Source organism: Trypanosoma theileri (genome assembly GCF_002087225.1).
Source record: "Trypanosoma theileri isolate Edinburgh chromosome Unknown TM35_Tth_11_V1, whole genome shotgun sequence".
Classification (NCBI taxonomy): Eukaryota; Euglenozoa; class Kinetoplastea; order Trypanosomatida; family Trypanosomatidae; genus Trypanosoma; species Trypanosoma theileri.
Genome location: NW_021639853.1, coordinates 157,739 through 179,499, shown reverse-complemented (window position 1 = coordinate 179,499; position 21,761 = coordinate 157,739). Strand labels below are relative to the sequence as shown.

At 38.7% G+C, this 21,761-nt stretch overlaps 10 protein-coding genes across 10 annotated transcripts; all 10 read right to left on the bottom strand.

The window, feature by feature from the left end:
* Positions 1-372: 372 nt before the first annotated feature.
* On the bottom strand, positions 373-789 carry TM35_000111770 (small myristoylated protein-1; the record flags this gene model as incomplete). The annotated part of the gene is made up of 1 exon (XM_029024886.1): positions 373-789. The coding sequence occupies one exon, from the start codon at positions 787-789 to the stop codon at positions 373-375; it is 417 nt and encodes a 138-aa protein (XP_028883709.1).
* A 650-nt stretch (positions 790-1,439) lies between these two features.
* TM35_000111760 (apurinic/apyrimidinic endonuclease) lies at positions 1,440-2,900 on the bottom strand (the record flags this gene model as incomplete). Its single annotated transcript, XM_029024885.1, has 1 exon — positions 1,440-2,900. One exon carries the CDS (start codon positions 2,898-2,900, stop codon positions 1,440-1,442), a length of 1,461 nt encoding a protein of 486 aa, XP_028883708.1.
* Positions 2,901-4,337: 1,437 nt separating this feature from the next.
* On the bottom strand, positions 4,338-5,231 carry TM35_000111750 (putative 3-oxo-5-alpha-steroid 4-dehydrogenase; the record flags this gene model as incomplete). The annotated part of the gene is made up of 1 exon (XM_029024884.1): positions 4,338-5,231. One exon carries the CDS (start codon positions 5,229-5,231, stop codon positions 4,338-4,340), a length of 894 nt encoding a protein of 297 aa, XP_028883707.1.
* Positions 5,232-7,343: 2,112 nt separating this feature from the next.
* Positions 7,344-9,086, bottom strand: TM35_000111740 (putative protein kinase; the record flags this gene model as incomplete). Its single annotated transcript, XM_029024883.1, has 1 exon — positions 7,344-9,086. One exon carries the CDS (start codon positions 9,084-9,086, stop codon positions 7,344-7,346), a length of 1,743 nt encoding a protein of 580 aa, XP_028883706.1.
* Positions 9,087-10,497: 1,411 nt separating this feature from the next.
* On the bottom strand, positions 10,498-13,089 carry TM35_000111730 (uncharacterized protein; the record flags this gene model as incomplete). Its single annotated transcript, XM_029024882.1, has 1 exon — positions 10,498-13,089. One exon carries the CDS (start codon positions 13,087-13,089, stop codon positions 10,498-10,500), a length of 2,592 nt encoding a protein of 863 aa, XP_028883705.1.
* Positions 13,090-13,509: 420 nt separating this feature from the next.
* On the bottom strand, positions 13,510-14,394 carry TM35_000111720 (D-alanyl-glycyl endopeptidase-like protein; the record flags this gene model as incomplete). The annotated part of the gene is made up of 1 exon (XM_029024881.1): positions 13,510-14,394. The coding sequence occupies one exon, from the start codon at positions 14,392-14,394 to the stop codon at positions 13,510-13,512; it is 885 nt and encodes a 294-aa protein (XP_028883704.1).
* A 441-nt stretch (positions 14,395-14,835) lies between these two features.
* On the bottom strand, positions 14,836-15,678 carry TM35_000111710 (D-alanyl-glycyl endopeptidase-like protein; the record flags this gene model as incomplete). The annotated part of the gene is made up of 1 exon (XM_029024880.1): positions 14,836-15,678. The coding sequence occupies one exon, from the start codon at positions 15,676-15,678 to the stop codon at positions 14,836-14,838; it is 843 nt and encodes a 280-aa protein (XP_028883703.1).
* A 332-nt stretch (positions 15,679-16,010) lies between these two features.
* Positions 16,011-18,239, bottom strand: TM35_000111700 (uncharacterized protein; the record flags this gene model as incomplete). Its single annotated transcript, XM_029024879.1, has 1 exon — positions 16,011-18,239. The coding sequence occupies one exon, from the start codon at positions 18,237-18,239 to the stop codon at positions 16,011-16,013; it is 2,229 nt and encodes a 742-aa protein (XP_028883702.1).
* Positions 18,240-18,760: 521 nt separating this feature from the next.
* TM35_000111690 (uncharacterized protein) lies at positions 18,761-19,609 on the bottom strand (the record flags this gene model as incomplete). Its single annotated transcript, XM_029024878.1, has 1 exon — positions 18,761-19,609. One exon carries the CDS (start codon positions 19,607-19,609, stop codon positions 18,761-18,763), a length of 849 nt encoding a protein of 282 aa, XP_028883701.1.
* Positions 19,610-21,297: 1,688 nt separating this feature from the next.
* TM35_000111680 (uncharacterized protein) lies at positions 21,298-21,759 on the bottom strand (the record flags this gene model as incomplete). The annotated part of the gene is made up of 1 exon (XM_029024877.1): positions 21,298-21,759. A coding segment is annotated over one exon (462 nt), but the record flags the coding sequence as incomplete, so codon positions are not given.
* Positions 21,760-21,761: the final 2 nt, after the last annotated feature.

Below are 21,761 nucleotides of genomic sequence, written 5' to 3'. Positions count from 1 at the left end.
AAAAAAAAAAAAACCAACAACTCGATTATCCCCTTTCTTCCATCTCCACTTCTTTTTCTTTTATTGTTCCTTCTATTTTGACCACACTTCCACCTATCAAGTTACCCTCCTCTTCTCCTTTCTCACGATGGAGAAGTACTCACTGGAGAGAAGAAGGGTGTATCAGCAGAAACAACAACAACAACAACATTAATACACCCTGAAACACAAATATTAAAAAAAATCACCACTCTAACGAAAATAATGGGCAAGAAAGAAGAAACAAAAAATAATAAAAACAAAAATAACATCATCATCACCATTAACAACAACAAGAATAATAATAATAATCACTGCTCCTTCCCAAACCTCCCCACTATCACTAATAATACTTTAGCCTCCCTTGGCAAGGACCTTTCTCTTTATCTTTTCCCGCTTGTACCGCTCAGAGACGGGCTGTGCCTCCACTCTGCCCTGCGCGCCTGTGATGTCGCCCTTAACAAACATCGCCGTCTCTCGTGGATAGACGATGAGTTCCACCACTACAGTGCCGTCATCCATCTCAGAGAGAGTGGCATCATCCAGGGCATCTATATCACTGTCGCCGTTAAACACATACCGCACATGGAATTCATACTCATCCGTATCATTATAAAAGGCCCATTCCCCGCCCTGGAGCTCAAGTCGGAAGAGGAGACCATTCTCCTTTTTGAACATCTTTACCACTTTGCGGATACCAGGGGCGGGAGCTTTGGTGTGTTTGAAGATAACATCATCCTTTTCAGAGTAGACGGAGTAGCCACAGCCCATTTAGCCTTCTGTGTGTAAGTGGGACTTGCTCCTGTTTTGATGATTATTATTTATTTTTATTTTATTTTTTTGCTTCTAAAGTATTGGCTTATGTTGACAATACAGGGAATGTATGGTTTGTTTGCTCTCCTTTTTTTCGATATCTTTTTTCCTTTTCTTTCACTTCGCCAAGTCACCGTGTTTCCATTTTAGAGAGAGAGAGAGAGAGAGAGAGAGAGAGAGAGAGAGAAAAGAAAGACAAATCCATTACAGTAATGAGATTGGAAGGACATGGAAATAATAATAACAATAATTAATTAATTAATTAATTAATAATAAAAATAATCGCATGAATAGACACAACATGTTCTGTACCTCTTTTTTTTTTTAATTTAAAAAATTTTCCCACCAGCTCCATTTTAGTTTTTTTTTTTTCTCTGTCATTTTGCAAAAGTAAATAGAAAATTAAGTATGCATCTAAGAATAAATGAATAAACAACAATAAGGAAGCAAATAAAGAAATATACACACAGCTATCGTCATTCCTCTCTCCCCACACCACTCGCTTCCTCCCACCAGAGCTAAAAATCCTTATATATATATATATATATATATTCCTTCTTTTTAATGGATTATAAATGATAGACTCACCCCACCATCATTTACAAATTTCATGATTGTGATAGACGTTGGAGTTCCATTACTTCAACCACTCCATCCACTTCACGCTGCCGCAGTAGAAAGAGGGCCTCACCAAGGTTTTCCAGTTCCATCCCAATATCATTTACCAATCTATCAAGATTAGCCACATCATTGGGATCTCGTGAAAGTGAAAGTCTTCGAAATGCATCTGGTTCCATACGTAATGCTTGTCGTAACCAACGATGACCTAAATCCACCAATAACTCCATTTCTTCTTCCTTTCTTACTCTTCCAAGACCCACATACCATTCTTTATTGTCACTGTTATTATTAGTGAGGCGAGGAGGAGTGATCAGCATCACAAGAAGAGAAAAGAATTGTGTTGTACCACCAAGAGGATTTCGTACATTCTCACGAATCGTTAATTCCGAACGGACATCACTAATAACAGCAAGTGTTAAAAAAGGATTAGTGGGTGGATGATGTTGTCTCCAAGCAGAAAGTGGTTGGGGTTGCATGTTTTGAATTAAACTACGCTCCGAGTTATTACCTGCTGACATCCCAACATTAGTAGAATGCAAGAAATCAGAATGTTGTTGTTGTTGTTGTTGTATCGGTATTGGCTGTTGCTGTGGCTGTGCTCTACTACCCACTACATCTTCCACAAAGGGTGTTATCCCATTCGTATTAGTAGTAGTAGTATTAATAGAAGGAGGAGGAGGAGCAACAGCAGCAGAAATACTAGTAGCAGCAAGAAGAGTATGGATATTATTTTGTAAATGAGGTAATGTACGCCTTTTAGATCTTCCACTCATTTCCTCAAGAATGGCAGTTGCATGTTGTGTCCAGAATGCCTGCAGCTCTGGTACAAACCCTCCCAAGAGAACTGTCTTTTCAGAGGTTAATATAAGCACACCATGTCGTATTTTCAATGGAGCGAATATTCGCAATTTAGCTCCCAACGCCACTCCACCGCGTAGACAATGACAACTCACTTGAGAGTCTTCCATTGCGATAATACGTGAGAATCCATCTGTGAGAGTTAAACGCAGTAAACGTTGTCGACGTCCACGTCGTGTGGATGCGGGTTCATTACTCTCTAATGATCGCAGTGTCTCCTCCACACTCATCTGTTGAGATTCATTCTGTGGGGTTTCCTCTGATGGGACTATACTTCGTAGTCGTTGTGCAAATGGCAGGGAAACATCTTCCACGGCGTTTACTTGAAGTACTATGGAGATCCCATGAGTTTCTGTGGATTCTCTTCTCTCGCTTCCTACTTCTTCTCTTTCTCTTTCTTCTTCTCTTTCTCTTTCTATGAATGTAGTTAGTTGGAAATCTACTGGGAGAAGTCCTACACCTTCTGGTAGGGATGGCAACACGGGTTGAATAGCGGGAGGATCTAATGAGGCCAAGTACTCCATGTTACTATAGAGAAACTCCTCCGTTGGGGGCTCAGCACTAACAGCAGCAACGGCCGCAGTTGTCATCATCACTTTTATTTATTTATTTTTTTATTTTTTTTCTGTAAAGGCCTCACCACCCCAACCCCCTCTTCTTCTCTATTATTTTTCTTAGTTTGTTTTGATTATCAATATCTTTACAAAAACGGATTAAAGAAGCACGCTAATGAAGAAGAAGAGATCTGTACTCCTTCTGAGATGCACAAAAAAAAAAAAAAAAAAAAAAAAAAAGGGAGAACTCATAAATAAAACAACAAAAAATAAAGTAAAACGTTAACAGACGTTTTTTTTTTTGGTTTACATCTCATTCGTTATACCAATTTCATAAAGAAACAAAAAAAAAATAATAATAATGGTGTTATGCAAAATATATATATATATACGCTTGCACATCGTTCCCATATATATAAATAAATAAATATATATATATGTGGTTCCCTTCCACTCCCATCCCACCTCTGCGTTTAGAGAGATAACAATACGCTATTCTGCCTCTTTTCAACTATATAAGGCTATGGGCAAAAGAAAAAAATATAATTTTGCATTTTTCTCTTTCCCCTTCTTCTTTCATTATTTCCTTTTCTGAAATCATGTACAATCACCCTATAGTTAGTACAGAGGCATCAATCCTGTAATACGTGCATATGTAGGTTTATATATATATATATATATATATATATATATATATTCCATTTCAGCATGTCTTCCTCTCGTTCCGGTAATATTTTACTCTTGTTGATTTTTTTTTCTTTTTTTTCTCTTTCTTTCTTTCCTTTTAATATCTTTTACTTTCTTTTTTCATCTACCCACCACCCTCTTGCCTCACATTTACTTTATATCTATGTGTATGTGTATAACACGCCAATGGTTCAAAGAGTACATGAATAATAAATACAACGATAAGGTTTTTTTTTTCTTTTTTTGTTTTCATGCTCTCAAGCAGCAGCAGCAGCAGCAGCACCAACAACAACAAGAGTTGATAATAGTTGGGCAAACACCCACTGGCACCACACTCATTTAAGCAAATGAGATTTTGAATACAAGAGAGCGAGAGAGCTAGAGAGAGAAGACGCACACACGAAAAAAAAAAACAATCAAATCAAAAAAACAAAAAGAAAATACCACCACAAAAACAAAGAAGAAGAGCATACCTTCTTCATAAAGGCACGAAAACAAAAAAGAAAGAAAAAAAAAAAAATAGCGTATGGGAAGGAAAAACACACAAAGGGAGAAACAACAGAAAACGAAAAAAAAAAAAAAAAAACAAAACAAAAATACGGAAAGTAATTGTTTCTTCGCTATTTCCCTCTTTTTTCTTTTTTTTTTCTTTTTTTTGCTCCCCTTCTCCCCTTTTCTTTTATCATATCCTATTTCTTTTTTTTTTTAAAAAAAAAGAAAAAAAAAAAACCAATTGCCTGTTCCCCACCCCTTTTTTTCTTTTCTTTTCTCATTTTTTTTTTTTTTTTAAATGACGAAAGGAATGATCGCCTTCTTACCCTTCACCTTTGGATCTGTCTTCTTGTAGGCACTGTGCTTCTTCAATGCCCACTCACCCATCTGCAGTAATCCCACCCCAGTGAAGAACCAGGAGGAGAGCATGCTGGTGCCCATAGAGAAGGCCGCCCAGGAGAGAACCTCAAAGGTGTAGTTCGGGCATGAAACCAGTGAGAAGAGTGGACCCTGCGGCACCGAACGTGCGGTATCTCCATCACCTGTGCGCATATTACTTAATTGTTTGTGAACGGCGAAGTTCAACATTTCAAAAAGTACCATCGCCGCCGCAGAGGCATTCACCAACACACGGGAGGATGGCTCCTGGTAGGATGGATGGCACAGCACGTAGCCAATAAAGGCCGCAAAGGTCCAGTAATAGACAGAGTTCTTAATAAGATTGCGGAAGGGCATGGTTGGGCGGGAGAATTTGTGAACAAAGAAGGTCTCCAACTCACGTTTTACAAAATGGGCGGCAAAGAGAGAAACAAAGAGTTTTTGTGTATAACAAAAGGGTGGGAGATTGCTGCCGTAAATAAAGGATGGACGCATAGCGTAGAAGAACATAATGGCCAATGGTCCAGCGTACTCCACCACAAAGACGGTACGATAACCCACTTGTGGTCCAAGATCCTTAAATACCAACTCTGTGCCTTCCTTTACACCCTGTTGACTTAATGATTTCTTTCCCTCCAGTGTGATGAGAACGGGTTTACCGTTTTCATCCTTTGCACTGCTTTGTAGTTTGAAGGTCTTGCGGTGGACACTTAACTTTGGTTTGTAGTTCTTCTTAAGATCATCAAGTGTGGGATTGACGGGGAGCTCCACAACCTCAGATTTGGATCCAGAAATAACAGTAACCTTCATTACTTAAAAGATTTGGAATTTGTAATAGACGGTATGTTTTTTTTTTTTTTTTTCTTTCTTTCTTTCTTTTCTTCTTTGTTTGATTGTTCTTATTCTTATTCCACTCTTCTGAGAAAACACAGACTGTAGAACGAAATAGATGTTTTTGCTACTGCTAGGTTTGTTGAGATAATCTAAAATTTAATAATAAAAACGAAAGAAAAAACAAAACAAAAAAAAAAAAAACACATAGGGAAAGAAGAGATGAAAAGAGGGAAAGGAAATGTGAATAATAATAATAATAATAATAATAATAATAATAATAATAATAATAATAATAATAATAATAATAGAAATCCGAACAGAAAAAAAAAGAAACATCATTGTATTTTATTTCCTCCCCCATCGAGACACGTGTTGAACAAAAGAAGATGTCGTTTTTTTTTTTTTTTTGACCTTTTCCTTGCCCCTCTCATTTTCTCACAATCTCCAACATTACCACAAAAGATACGAATATCTAGGGTTCTATATAAATATAAATATAGATATTGATGTAGATATAGACAGAAAGCACATAGAGACATCAAGAGATATGAGTGTAAATTCAAATATCTGTCAGTGTGTATGTGTGTGTATATATATGTGTACATATGTTTATATATGAGAAAATTCTTCTAATTAACCCTTCATTCACCACTAACACACCATCACTAGCAGTAATAGCAACAACAATAACGACAAACATCAGAATTAACATCACCCCCTTCTCGTTATTTCCCCTCCCTTTTCCCTGTTTTCATTTTTTCCTCCCCAACTGTTTCCAACTCTCATTACGCACACCCCTTGAGAGAATCACAGACAATGGGAGGGGGAGCGAAAGAAAAGGGAAACCTAATAAGGACAGGAGGAAGAGGAAGAAGTACGAAAACATACAATAATAATAATAATAATAATAATAATAACAATAATAATAATAATAATAAAAGGCAAACAACAAAAAAAAAAAAAAATCAGGAACAGGAGAAAATGTAGACCCACAAAGGAATCAAAACCTTAAGAAAACACACACATAGATATATATATATAAATATTAAATATACATACATATATATATATATATATATTAAACAAACTACAAACACCACCCCAGTAGTTATTTCATTCCATGGAGAGAAAAAAAAAGCAAAAAAAAAGAGGAAAAAACCTGCGCGAGAGATAACAGTAACAAAAAAGACGGTTAATACCATATGGGTCTACTACTATAAAGAAAGAAAAAAGAAAAAAAAAAAAATGGAAAACAAAAAAAACACAGAAAAAAAAAATTTGCTTTCATAATTCATGTGAATATTACCTTCTCCCGATTCCACTAATTATTTTTACCTTTTTTTTTTTTCGTATTTCAACGAAACAGACTCTCCCACCCACCCAAGCAGAGAAAAAAAAAACAAAAAAAACAAAAGGCAACAACACAAGGTTGACCCTCAATTTGAGGGCTAGAGTCATATCAATGATGACACTTTCACTTTACATGTAAAGTTTCACTGAATGGTGTAAAACAGAACGAATACAACAATCCAACAAAACAGGATTTACAGCTATAGAGAAAAACTAAGAGGGAATATAAGAATAATAATAATAATAATAAAAAGGGAATATTGATAAATAGATTGATAGATTGATAGGTATAGATATAGATAAAAAGTGAGCAAAAAACATCGAGAGTAGTCACAAACCCCCATAACTACCCTTTTCTTGCTGTTTTCCCTTTTATTAATTTTTTTATTTCTTTTCTCACGCTCTCCATAAAAAAAAAAAAAAAAAAAAAAAAATGCATGGCTATCAAGCTAACCACCTCTGTAGAGTACATTGCACGTACACAGCCAAAAAATATATACATGGTTGTGCCAGAGATATGGAGGCCATCCACAACAAGAATAAAGAAAATGAAAATGAAAGATAGAAAGAAAAGAAAGAAAAAAACAAAAAACGATGCCAGTACAGCAGCTCTAGGAAGAAGAATGCATTCCACAAGAAGCAGACACACACACACACACGCACAATCTTCTTCTCTTCTCTCTTTTAATATCTCTACACACACACAGAGAGAGAGAGAAAGAGAGTAGACACCAATAACTACGGACCCGCAAGGAACGGGTGTTGAAGGGCGGCAGCGGCGTTCATTCGGCGTCGAGGGTCGCGTTCAAAACAGCGGGCGGCGAAGTCGTTCAGTGCCATTGGCCACACCTGCGGGTGTCGGGGGGCGGGGGCGATGAAATTGGCCTCGAGGGCCGTAAACACATCCCCCGGGGACCACACCGCGTAGTCCACACCATTCGCCATCTGCAGCAACACACATCCCACCGCCCAGAGATCATGAGAGGCGCTAAACACAGAAGAACGGTAAGGGGCGTATTTGGTTTCATCATGTGATTCTGCCCAATACACCTCCGGGGCCATTGTACTAAAATCCCCGAGTTGAAGAATGGGAGATCCAATGGGTTGGGCAAGACCGAAATCACCCAAGACAACATGCGGGGGAACAACAGGAGTTCCATTTGATTGATCCGAAACCCATGCATGGGAGAGGAAAATATTATCTGCCTTTATATCAAGATGACAGAGACCACAAATAGTGTGAAGAAAGTGTAATGATAAACAGAGGCTACGCACAACGTGTTGTATCTCTTGCACAGAGAAGAGAAGGGCCATCGCCGTTTCACCTCGATCATTAACAACTACATCTGGAAAACAATCTTGTGTGGGAAATGAACCCACACAACGTCTGCGGCGGGCTCTGATGCTTTCCCCTAAAGAAGATGGATAGAATTCAAGAGGAAAAAGTAACGCATCTCGCTGGGTATCGTACATCACATCACCTACAAGAGTAGTGATATGACGGGCTCCTTCCAAGAACGTATTTTGGATCTGGAGTTGCACTTTAAGATCATTTATATTAACATTCCCAGTTGGACATGCAGCTTGCTGTTGTTCTTGTTCTTGTTCTTCTTGTTGTTGTGGTTGTTGCTGCTGTTTTTGTGGAAACCGATATTGTCGCACAGCGCCATCTTCTTCGGAAACACCATGGGCTTCAATTTGTTTTCGCAGTTCCTGAACTTCACGTTCAAGAAGTTCTCGACAGACCGTTACACGGCGCAAGGTATTTACCTCATCTAAAGACCATAATGCCTGTACACGACTGACTTTAATAGCAATCACACAACCTTTCTCTATAGCATGTAAAATATCTTTTTCCGTAAAACCAGAACTGAGATCTTTTTCCAATTCCCCTTGTAAAGCAGATTTGGGTATAGCAGGTACAACAAATCCATAGTTACCACGTCCTAGACAGACACCAAGGCTATTAATACTTAATGAGATGGAACCATCCCGCGCAAAATGGGCTGCATAATCCCCTTCACCCAGTAGAAACTCATATGGAGAATTCTTCGCATCAAGATAAAGCGACTGCAACTCCTGCACGGTTGGTTTTTCCTCCCGTGCCCAGTTGTCACTACTGCGACGTTGTAGTTGTTGTTGTTGTGGATGGGATTCCTGCTGATCATATTCTTCTTGTCCATGGGAATCTAACTTTGAGGGCCATTCCACGGATTGATTCCCTTCTCGACTACTCATCGTCTCTAAATCGGTGATATGGGATTCATGTCTCTGACGTATTTCTTTATCTTCATTCGCATCTTTATTTACTTCGCTGCCAACGGGCGGTGGAGAACTCCACTGATGTATAAACGCCATAACATCATCCGGCCGTGCGTCTGTGAGATCGACAACAAGACGTCGCAATACATCTTCCACACCACACCTCCGCCTCCAACGATCCATACTGAGAAGTGGAAGTACAGAATCTGAGTTCCTCATTGATTTATTATTTTCTTCTTTTTTTTTTTGTGTGTGTTATTCTCTTTTTATTTGATTTACGTCTTCTTTTTCTTTTTTCCTTCTCTTCCCTTTACGTTTCACTATACTCTTGGAACCCGATCGCGTTAAACACAATAAAGAATAGAGAGAGAGAGAAAGGAGATCAAACGACGGGCACAATGGATCCACACACACACATACATACATACATACACACTAGGAGAGAAATAGAGAGAAAGCCAGATAATATGAAAAACAGATTAAATATAAGAGGTTCAAAAGACTATCTCTACTGGGTATAGAACAGGATTAACTCCTTTCTACATTTCCGTTCTCAGCAGAACAAGAAAAAAGAAAAAAAAAGGTTTTCCGCCACATAGAAAAGAGAAACATTCCATCAACCTCACCCCTTTCGTTAAATCCCCCACCTCATTTCTTACCATCAAAAACCAATAATAAAAAAAGAAAAGAAAAAAAAAGAAAAAGAAGGCTTACATATCACTAGAGCTCTTAATATGAACTTACACACAGAAAGAGAAAGAGAGAAAGCTCATTTCTCTAATGATACTGCTTCTATGGGGTGGTAGTGGCTGTTAGCCTCTATATCTCTGTGCCTGTATGTGTATAATCATTTGTATTCCTAGATGAATGCGTACATGTGTATGCATGGATAAAAAAAAGGTGTGTTCTTGAAGGGAGTCAAGTAATAAAAAAAACAAACAAACAGAGAGAGAGAGAGAGAGAGAGAGAGAGAAAAAAAAGAAAAAGAGGTCCTCACTCACTTCTCCTTCTCTTTCTCCTCATCCCACTCCCACGAATATAGTTGCAGGTGATGACAAGAGGCCGAGTAAGGTAAGAGAGCAGAATAAAAAGGGATAGAAAGTTAGTAACTCCCACCTAAAAGAGAAAAAAAAATTAAATAAAAAGAAAAAAAAACATACATACACATATATGCATGTATGTGAGGGAACATAATTACTTTCTCTCATTTCTATTCTTTTTTTTCTTTTTTTTTTTTTTCTTAAATGCTCTCTTTACACATCCCTCTCTCAAAGCAACTACATACAAAAATACACGCATCTATATACAACATATCGCCTTGACCCCTTTCATTTTCAAGTCTATGCATTAATAAAGAACGCATACACATTCATTTATTTCGTATGTATGATATCCTTTTTCCTGTGTGTGTGTGTGTTTTGGTGTCACCCCACACTCCTCCCCTCAAAAAAAACAAAAACAAAAATCAAGTTCTATGGATAAGTGCTATAATAATAAAAGAAGAAGAACAAAAAAAAGGCTAATACAAGAAGGGAGAAGTAATAATAATAATAATAGCAATGATGATACTCGTGCTGTCGTTAAAAAGAAAAAAAAAAGGAAATTCTTTTTTTTTTTTTCTTTCTTTCGGCTACCTCCTGCCACTTACCCCTTTCGTAGCACCTTCTCCACTCCCAGTGTTGTTATTAACATTATTGTTTGTTTGGGCATTATTCCCCCTTGCAGAAACACCAGAAGTCATTGAACCATTTGCCCCTGAGGAGGATGCAGATGATGATGATGAAGAATAAGAAGAGACATTATTGTTGTTGTTATTACTATTCGTGCTGTTGCCACTGCTACTACTATTATTACCACTACCAGTTCCAGCACCACTACCACCATTACTATTATTACCGCTGTTATTACTGTTGTTTTTACCTTTTGAAGCTCGTTTCTTCAACATGCGTTCCGCCTCACGATCCTCCTTCTCTTTATACCACGCCTTTTTCTTCTCTCGCATCATTTGGCGTACATTCTTCCCTTCCAAGGTTCGTGGTGTGGGAGGTGCTGGGAAAATAACACTTCTACAGTTACTGGTTCCACAGCTACACGCAAAGGCTGGCATATTCTCATCACACAAGGTTGCATAATCCACTGTCAATTCCTCTCCCACATTAATTTTTCGCTTGGCCACAAGTGTGAGTGTTCGGCCTTGCATAAACTGCATATTCGGTTCACATGAGTGTCGAATTGCCACTGCCTGGTGAAGTCTATCGCCTCGCATGATAACACACCCAACTGTGGGATCCTCCTCACCAAGTTTATATAATGCCTGTGCAATCACCGGTACGGGATGAGCGGCATCGCAGAAGAGACCTTTACCCGCCCGTACCGTTTTACTCGCCCGAGTAGAGAAATTCCCTTTAGAGTCATGACTGATAAAATACCATGGACGACGAGCCACTTGTTCTCGCACCGCACGTAATACCGCATTGCGAATAAATCGATCATGATTCCATGATTTATCGCCTTGGACCATCACATCCGCAAAGTCTCCACCATCTTTTTCACTATACCACATACCACAATTGGGGTTAATTTCGAGAAAATAAACATCTCCCTTGGGATCAATACGAAAATCCACACGACCATAACCAACACCATTCATAATATGTTTAAAGGCATTACGGGCCATATCTACAACTTGAGGATAGGCGGGATCATTATGTGGAAGAAAATCATAAGCTTCATCATTACACTCCATAGACCATTTCTTCTCAAAGTATGCAAAGTCATCATCTCCTTGAAGAAATTTAAACATAAGTGGTTTAAATACTTTTACACCAAATTGACTTCCACTATCAGCACAGGTAAGAACAGTTCCTTCTCTACCACGAATAAATTCTTCTATAAGGGCATGGTTAAATTCTTTTAGAAATTTAGGCACTTTCGTTTTTAGTTCCTCTAGTGTATCACAACGATTATCCTTGTGAATTCCCACAGAGGCATAACCAGAAAGATGTTTTACAATAACAGGAAATCGCAAATGACGACACTTCTTTGCTAACCCTTCAGCACTTTCTAGAAGCACAAAATTGGGTGTATTGACACCAGCAGCTCCTACTAAAAGTTTCATATCAATTTTACTAGGTTCAAAGCTATGAGAATCTGTGCCAGTAAAAGCTGCATTATGTTCTTCAAGTGCTTCTACAACATCTACACCTGCTCGTTTTTCATCTCGTCCACCATCACAAAGATTAAAAAAGACGTCAAACTTATTTGATGTTACCAATTCTCGTATTTGACGATAGGAATCATTCTTTTTTACCGAAACTTCAGTGAACGCAAACTGTTTCTTATCCTTTACCCAGTGAGCGGGACTACAATGGTAGTTATCCACATCTGCGGTTACAGAATCTGCGCCTTCGTAACTACTATTAAGAACACAAATACGAAATTTGGGAGTTGGTTTCTTCGTTATAGTTTTTCGACGTAAACGATGAGATGATGTAGTCTTTGTAGTAGTACTATTAGTTGAACTTGTAGTAGCAGAAGATACATTTGTAGAACCAGTACCAGTAGAAGCAGCGGTGGTAGTACGTGATAAGGTAGTGGCTCCAGAGGGACTTGAGACCTTTGTAGAAGATAATACCTTCTTTATACGTTTTTTCTTCTTTAATACCGTTGTCCTCTTAAGTACTTTCCTTGTATTCTTCTTTTTCTTTGCAGCTTGTGCCATAGATACACCACCCCCACCTCCACTACTACTGTTATGACTACTCCCTCCATTCCCATTTCCACCACTATTATTGTTATTATTATTATTATTATTCCCATTCCCTCCACTTGAGTGGGAATGTGTGGTGGTGGATCCGGTTCCAACATTACCACCACTTGTATGCGCTACGGAAGAGTGATTCCCCCCAGAAACACCATTACTATTACTATTACCATTACCAGCACTAACAGACGTAACGGAAGTATGAGAGGAAGAGGCATTCCCCGCATTTCCATGATGTCTTGTCCCTGTGCTGTTTCGACTGGAGGAGGTGAGCGTGGCCTGTGAGGCTCTATACCGCCGAGCCCAGCACTGAGGGGCCAATATCATCAGCGAGAAGACACCACTGTTGTTGAGATGATAATGATGAAAAGGGCCGCGGAGAAGAGAAACGGCGCTGGCGGGAGAAGTCCAGCTGCCCACAGCAACGACGCCTTGGCGCCGCATGGAGAACGTAAACATACCCACCTGTGCGGCTCACACTGCTATTGGAAAAAATAAGAAAGAAAATAATAATAATAATAATAATAATAATAATAATAATAATAATAGGAAAACGAAAAAAAGGAAACCTGATAAAGGTCAATGTTCCTCCCTTTTTTGCATCCGTGCTTCTGAGAGATCACATAATAATTGCAGAGAAAACGACAAAAAAATTATTTTTCTTTTTTTTTTCCATCTTTTAACACCCAACAGAAAAAATAAAACTGTTTACAGAAATCCACTCAATCAGAATGAACAACAACAAAAAAAAAAATTAATAGGGTTAGTACCAGTCACAACTTCCATCACCTTTACGATGTGTATTGACAATAATAAAGTGTTAATAATAAAAAAAAATAAATAAATACAAATATCAATAAAATAAATAAAAATGTCAAATTAAAGATCACCCTCATCCATATCATCACGTTTCAGATTACCAGGTCGCACTCTCCCAATGATATTATAATCATCCGAATCCTCCAACAACATCTCCTTTCCATTCTTCCACGAGAACCGCAGTACACGAGAGTAATTCTTTCCTTCCCAGTCTTTATTATCAAAGTTCTGTTCCGCAATGTACACCAACTGTGGCTGTGTGTGTTCCTTCTGCATTTCACGCAGTTGTGCCTCTCCGCCTGCGGCCTCCACATCATCTTCCACATGAACCACAACAGCGGCGTGTCCATCGTCAAGTTCACGCTCTGGATGCGAGGCCCACACCACAACATCTGCAAACTTTGGGGCCAGACGTTTTCGTTCTTTTGCTGTTTTCACCTCCATAAAGTTCTCAAGTTGTATTGGTTCATACTTCCGTAAATTATCACTATGCTTTGTGGAGAGAGGATTGTAAAAGTACCTTATACTCCAGATCTCTTGTGTGGTGCCGGGATCATGAATAGTGATTCCTTTTGTGTGAAAGAGAAATCGAGCGACATACTCCGTTGCGGCCCACGGTGATCCGGATATAAAGCTCCCTTCCTGATCACTACTATGCTCTAAAAACACATCTGGAGATCCAAAACGTGTGAGTATAAGTCGATTAGATCTAAAACTACGATGACAATTACTATACGCTGGAATACCATGTGCAACCCCTAGAAAGGTACCGAATGGGGTTGTACAGTGCTTTAATGGATCAAAGCGTGGATCTTTACTGGGCAAATGTGTATTATAATAACGGTTTAAACCCAATATATTGGCATCGGATATCAATAAGTAATAAATTGCTAGGAGCAGTAAGAGTGCTAAAACAGCTATTTCACCAGTCGATTTCATCATCATTTGGAAGTAAACGATATCTATCTAGTACGTTAATTTAATTTATCTTCTTACGTTCAAACAGTTTAAAAGAGAGAGAAAGAGAGAAAAAAGAAACATAGTAGTTTTAAAAACTCCAAAATACTTACACTATGACTCCAATAAGAATAAGAAAAAAAATCGAAAACAAAAGTAAAACTGTTCATGGTAATTTATCCAATCAGAAAAAAAAAAAAAAAAAACATTTACCACTACGACTATAGAAGCAACAAACACATTTGTTAGTTCTACCATAGCCATGCTCTACCTAGACACATAAACAAAACAAGAAAAAAAATTAATAGGGTTAGTACCAGTCACAAACTTCCATCACTTTTACGATGTGTATTGACAATGATAAAGTGTTAATAATAATAAAAAAAATAAATAAATACAAATATCAATAAAATAAATAGAAATGTCAAATTAAAGATCACCCTCATCCATATCATCACGTTTCACCTTACCAGGTCGCACTCTCCCAATGATATTATAATCATCCGAATCCTCCAATAACATCTCCTTTCCATTCTTCCACGAGAACCGCAGTACACGAGAGTAATTCTTTCCTTCCCAGTCTTTATTATCAAAGTTCTGTTCCGCAATGTACACCAACTGTGGCTGTGTGTGTTCCTTCTGCATTTCACGCAGTTGTGCCTCTCCGCCTGCGGCCTCCACATCATCTTCCACATGAACCACAACAGCGGCGTGTCCCTCGTCAAGTTCACGCTCTGGATGCGAGGCCCACACCACAACATCTGCAAACTTTGGGGCCAGACGTTTTCGTTCTTTTGCTGTTTTCACCTCCTTATAATTAGGCAACTCTATTACCTCGTACTTGCGTTTATCACCCTCCGTTGAATAGAACTCTATGGTTGACCAAAACTGTCTGACTTCTGCTGAGTCATAATAAAACACCAAACCACGCATAAGGTAATAAAAGCGGGAAACGTACTCTGCAGCCACCCAGCATTTACCAGTAGACAATTGTCGACGATCTCCAAGAGGAAAGGGTTCTTTTAGAACGTCATCTGGGAAAGCGAGCGAAGCAAACGCCATGACATCAGAACTCCACAGACGATGACAGTTACTATACGCTGGAATACCACTGGCGTAACCAAGAAGTGTGCTGTGGGGAGTAACACAGTCCAGGAGTCCATGATTAACGGGCCGCCTTGGCATTTGCACCTCAGCTTTAAAGAAATTACTGCGTTTTCCAATACCAATGATGATATAGACCAGAAGTGTCAAGATAACGAGTGCTGGCATTAGACGCCGGAGGATATTTTTGTACCCCGACGATGCCATTTTAGAATTCAAATTCAGGAAGACCTTAGCGATAAATAGTATTAATTCTAAATAGGGATAAAAAAAACAAAAAAACAAGAACAACAGAAAGAAGGTAGTAAAAGATATGTACAGAAGATTACAGAGTTTAACCAGTTTTTATTTTTATTATTATTATTTTTTTTTATCTCTTATTAGTAATCGATATTATGATAGTAATAATATACCATTTTTTTTACGCTATGCACTACACCATAAATAAAATAAATAAAGGGAGTGATCCGATGTTTCCTTTTTTTTTTTTTCTTTTCGCTTCAATAAATGCATAGACAATCACATCCCATAGGGCAACAGCGTACATTACAGTCATCCCACCAAGCAAGAATGTGATCAACGTGTCCACCATGACCACAACGAGCACATTGAAGGGTGAGACACCCATCCTCATTACCAGAAGACAACGGTGATCCACCTTCAACAACAGTCGTCCTCATGGCATTATTTCCATACTTATTACCACCATTACAGGCAGAAGCAGCAGAAGAAGAAGTAGAAGCAGCAGCACTACCACTATTATTATTATTACTACTATTAATACTATCACCATCACCATGAACACCAATCGGTGTTGGACGTTGCGGAAGAGGAAGTCTGCAGACGGCACACTCAGTGATCGGTGGATGACCCGTAAAGACAGAGGAATTATTCTTCACATCCCCTTTCTTATTACTGTTACTGGAACTAGGAGAGCAATTGCCAATACCATTGTTAGTGTTATCTCCACAGATTGATTTATCAGGAATTTTTAAATGCCGTTTCGTAACACCATGTATATTTTCTATCGCCTTTTTTGCTATTTCAGCTTCCCGAAACTGAATAACAGAACCAACAATAGAAAATACGGTTGCCACAAGAGAAACACAGCGATGACTCTCAACTGGGTCAATCAAAAGTGAGTCAAGGTTCAACATCATTGGACGATCACTTAACAAGGATGGAAGTGTAAAGCAGCAAATAGCCACTCCTGCCCAAAAAGGTTTCTGCAGCAGTTGAAGCGCCTTTACAACTTCATGCAAGGCGGGTGCTAAGAGTTGCACAGTATACAAGGAAGGTGCATGTGGAGATGCTCCTTTTACAAGTTGACGTAACATTCGAAAAGCTTTTACTACACCACGAAGTTTCGTTCCTTCTCTACAAATACGAATATTTTTCTTCAATGCTGTAGCAGGATCTTCTGCACAAAGGCAAACATCATTCATGCGATAAAGTTCTGTATATAGAATATTTTTTGGTACCAATAAGGATGGTAACACTTCACTTGTTCCATCACTAGAGGAAGATGTAATGTGAAGCCTCTGCCACTCATGATGATGATGATGATGATGATAGTGGTTGCGTTGATTACTATATTTACGTACCTCTGTAAACTCCGTAGAACTGGAAACATTACCAGTCATAGTAGTAGTAGTAGTAGTAGTATTGTTATTATGATTCATATTAGTATACGATGATGACGACGAGACTGACAATATCAATTGTGGGGGAGTAAACGATTGCGTTTTATCCCTATTCATTTCACTTGTACTGGAATGCATATCTCCAACCGTTTGTTTACCTTGTGTGCTTCTCTTTTTCTTCAGACGACCAAATCCCCACATGAGAACTTCACCGTGTGGAGTAAATATAGCTGCAAATCCACGTTTTGGTAATTCACTTCTATTCCCTCCTCCTACAGCTTCCAAAAAATGGGTAGTATGACCCGAGTTCATAAATCCACCACCACTACCTTCTTCTTCTGTTGCGACCATATTTCCAACAGAGGCTATCCCATGCAACATTTGATGACTGGCTGGCACAATACATCCATCATCTAATTCTAATGACATCCACCAATTACAAAGAAATGCAAAATCAAAGAGAAACTGTGGTACTGGTATAGTACCATCACTACACTTTTTTTCTAGTCTTGCAGAGTCCTCCGTTAAGGAGGGTGTACCTCCTGGCGGTAATAGTCTTTCTGGTGAAAGTTCCCTATTAACACCACGTGAGTTAAACGAATAATAATCATTATGTTTACTCGCATCAGGTGTACATGCCGCTGCATATGAGGTGCCTGAAGTTGTTAGTCTCGATGATGAAGATAGACGTGATACTACTTCCTCTACAAGAAATGACCGTAGTCTAACACGAAGCCGCATGGTATCTCCACTCATATGACTATTTCTGTGTGTATTACAATCCTTATCAAAATGCCAAGTACATGGCTCTGTTGGGTAGGATGGACCAAAGAGAACCTTCCATTCTGCACAGACCACAAAATTAGATGAATTGGAGTCAATGATTTTACTACTTACAAACGAACGCTCAAGCAGAATAGTAACACTGCAAGTTCCCGTTCGATTTCGAAAAGGACCGCATAGAGTTACAAAACGATCTAATCCATTAAGTGAAGATGTACCTTTGGCTGCAAAACTACTATAAAAAGAAGAAGCAAGTTGTCTAGCGAGTTCTATATCCTGCTCGACAGCAGCAAACGATGTCATGTTGTTTTACCTATTACAAAATAGATAGTAGGTGGACCTTTTTTTTATTTTTTTTATTTTCCCTTTTTTCTGTTTATATCTGAAGAACACCGTGTATGGTGTATCAGTTTGTGAATATATAAATGAATAAATATATATATGTATTATCTGTACCTATCGCCGTTCTGTGAGAGACAGGCTGCAAATAAATAACGAATGAGCAAACAATAAAGAAAGGAAAAAAAAAAAAAAAAAGAAACCCAGAAGAAAGAGATTAACAGAGAAAGAAAAGGAAAAAAAAAAGTGATAAAACAATTACAGATAAACAAAGAAAAATACCACATATTATGTATTGTGAGCCTAAACTTCTTCTTTCTTGTTGACTGTACGACCAACCTCTTTTGCCATGTTTCTCTCTTTTCCCTAACCACCACCACGACCACGACCAGCATCATCATCACACCTTGATCATCAGAACCGTCCCCGCCCTTTTTTTTTTTTTTTTCATTTCCTTTCCATACTCACCTACCCAGAAGAGGGTGTCAAAAGTCGTCCATCTTTGGCTCCGGCCCATAATTTAGTTTCTCACCAAATATTGACTTCATCTGCCATGCATCCCGTATTTCCTCATTTACTTCTGGTTCTATGAATTTGCGGAAGAACCACGCGCGGCGCACGGACACCTGCTTCCAGTAATTATGCAATCGCACCTGCGACTTGGCGTAGAAGCGGACCAGCGACTCTTCCAGTACTTGCAGCATGGCGGGCCCGGCGGCGGAGAAATACATTTCCTCCGCCTCGAGGGCCGTGACGGGGCGGCCGGCGTTCTTCTGCCGCCGGACTTCCTGCTCGACGCCGGCGTAGACCTCCTCGCGGTAGGCCGCCGGGGGTTTGAACTCGAGATCCGTCCAGTGGCCCCCGCTGTAGCCCTTCACCTGCGGGAACCGCACGAGGCCCTTCGCGAGCTCCGGCACCTCGTCGCGGTTGACGTCGTAGAAACGCAGATTGGGCAGCCGCTCCGCACTCTGGTGGCAGAGGAGCTCGAAGCTCTTGTCTACCGCATTACAGGCAGTGCAGTTGTTTTGATGGTATCGTACCACCATCACATCATCACTGTGGGCAAAATACTCTAATTTCTCACGCATCTCAGCTACAGAGGAAATAGGCTTCACACAACGGGTGGGGAAGTTTGTCCAGATGGGATTTAGCGTCCGATCATCATTTGTACTAAGTCCACTACGTATACCAGCACTGTTCATCATGAGAGACTTCATCTTGTGTGAGTGGGATTGATACATCTCAAGCTTATCGCGTCGCTGTCGAATTTCCTCCGTCATTTTTTTCTGGCCCATCCCTGCGGTGCTTGGGACACCTTCCGTTGGGTCTGTCATGATGAAGTGACTGTGATTTCTTTTTCTCTTTCTTTCTTGTTGTTCTTTTTTTTCTTTCCTTGTATGTATCTATGTTCTAGCCCTGTCTTGGAATACAAAGGCTGAACCAAAGGACAAGAGAAAATAAACACACCCACACACTACAAGTAATATATATATATATATATATATATATATGGATAGATAGAGCAGAATTGACTTTCTATGGGCAAAAGAAAGAAAATCCCTTGCTTCTTTTCTTTTCTTATTTTACTGCCCCCCCCCCACTTTTCTGATGTTGGTACTGAAGAGAAAGTCGGCGTGTACAACTTTTATATGCCCGCCACAGTAACCAGCCTGGAAAACGACAACACAATAAATACCGTGAGAGAGAAATAGAGAACAAAAACAAAGAAAGGGAAAAAGAGGGAAAGAAAGATAATACAGATGAATCGTATTTGTTTGTACGTGTGAGAGAAAGAGAGGGGAAAAAAAAAAAAACAAAATAACGCAAAGAACAGGGTAGGCTAAATGACCAAACATGCGTTGATCAATTGTAAAGCATCCATAATCAATAACATAATCGGTATTACTATTTTCTTCGCAAGTATCTTTCATTCATCTTTAGTGCAGTTGTGAGAACTTAAGAGAAAACTGACCCCACATATATAACTTTCGGTGGCCAGAACAAATGGGACTCCCCCCACTAAGGTGGCGAAGAGCAGCAGCAGCAGGAATACATACCTAAATACATACAAAGAAACATATACAGATATACAAAGACATATGCATAGAGATATATATTTATATAATACATATATATGTATGTATATATGTAATATATGTAATATATGACTTTGTATAAGTATTCTCCATAGGTAAAACGCAAAAAACAAAAGCAATTAACAAGGAACAACAAAGAAAGAAAGGTTAAAAAAAGAAAATGGTTATAGTAAAAAATTTTCTGTTGAAACAAGTAGTTACTTCCTTGAGCAACAAAAAAGAAAAAAAAAATGAAAAAAACAGAGTCCTTTTCCTTCTAAATCTCTTTTTTTTTTTCCTTTCCGATCCACCTTCTTCATCACCGCCAATTCCTTTTTATCCCTTGACTTCAATTTTTCCCATAATTGTATAAAGAATAAACAATAGGTATCCCCCCTCATCCTCCATAGTCATACACTCCGTCTGTTCTTCACCACTTTTCCCACTGCTGATGATAACAAAAGTAGCGAGGTTCACATCATTTGTTCTCTTTCGTTTTTTTTTTCTTATCTCAATCAGTCATTCAGTGCAACAATTATATTCTATTTTTGCCTTTATCCACCTGTATTGTGACCTTGAATGTATCACCTGCTATACATAAGTTGTTTGCATTGCCTGCCCCTCAGAACAACACTGTCGTCGCTATATACCCCAATTTGTAATTGTATCATATTCTCTGTCATTTTGTTTTGTTTTTTCTTATACAAAAGCAGCGATAAACACACATACATCCATGTACGTCTAAAAACATGCATTTATTTTTGTTTTACATTGTTTTTCTACAGAGAGAAAAATATCATATATGTATTTATATGATTTGTTGTTTGTTTTCTTTGCAATTTGTACTGCATTAAATAGAAATATATAAATATATATATAAGTGTATAAATATATGTATGAATATAAATATATGTATAAAAATATATAAATATATTTATATAACTTTTCTAGTTTTCACACTGTCTTTGTGTGACAAGTATAAACCTTCCTTTTTTTTTTTTTTTATATAGTTCGTCACTTTCCTTCTCTGATTTTCCGATATCATGCAAGCTGATTTCTTTTGAGGAACTCAGGGAGCTGGAACGTGAAGATGATGAACGGGAAGAGGTAGAAGCAGTAGCAGGAGCAGCAGTATTTTCTACCACATCTGGTACTTCATCAATCTCGTGAGCAGAATTCGACTTCTCACTCTTTACTTCAGAGATGCTACTCCCGTTGGAAATAGAGCTATGTTTGGAGGCCTTCTTTGGCGCTACTTCTGTCGACGGTGTTCCCTCCATCTCAAAGTCATCATCATATTCGTCCTTAGAAGTCTCAGTACCCTCTGCACAGGTTTCCTTCACTGGCTCCTCCTCCTTCTTTACAGAGGATACAGATGCCTCAAACTCATCATCATCGTAGTCATCCTTCT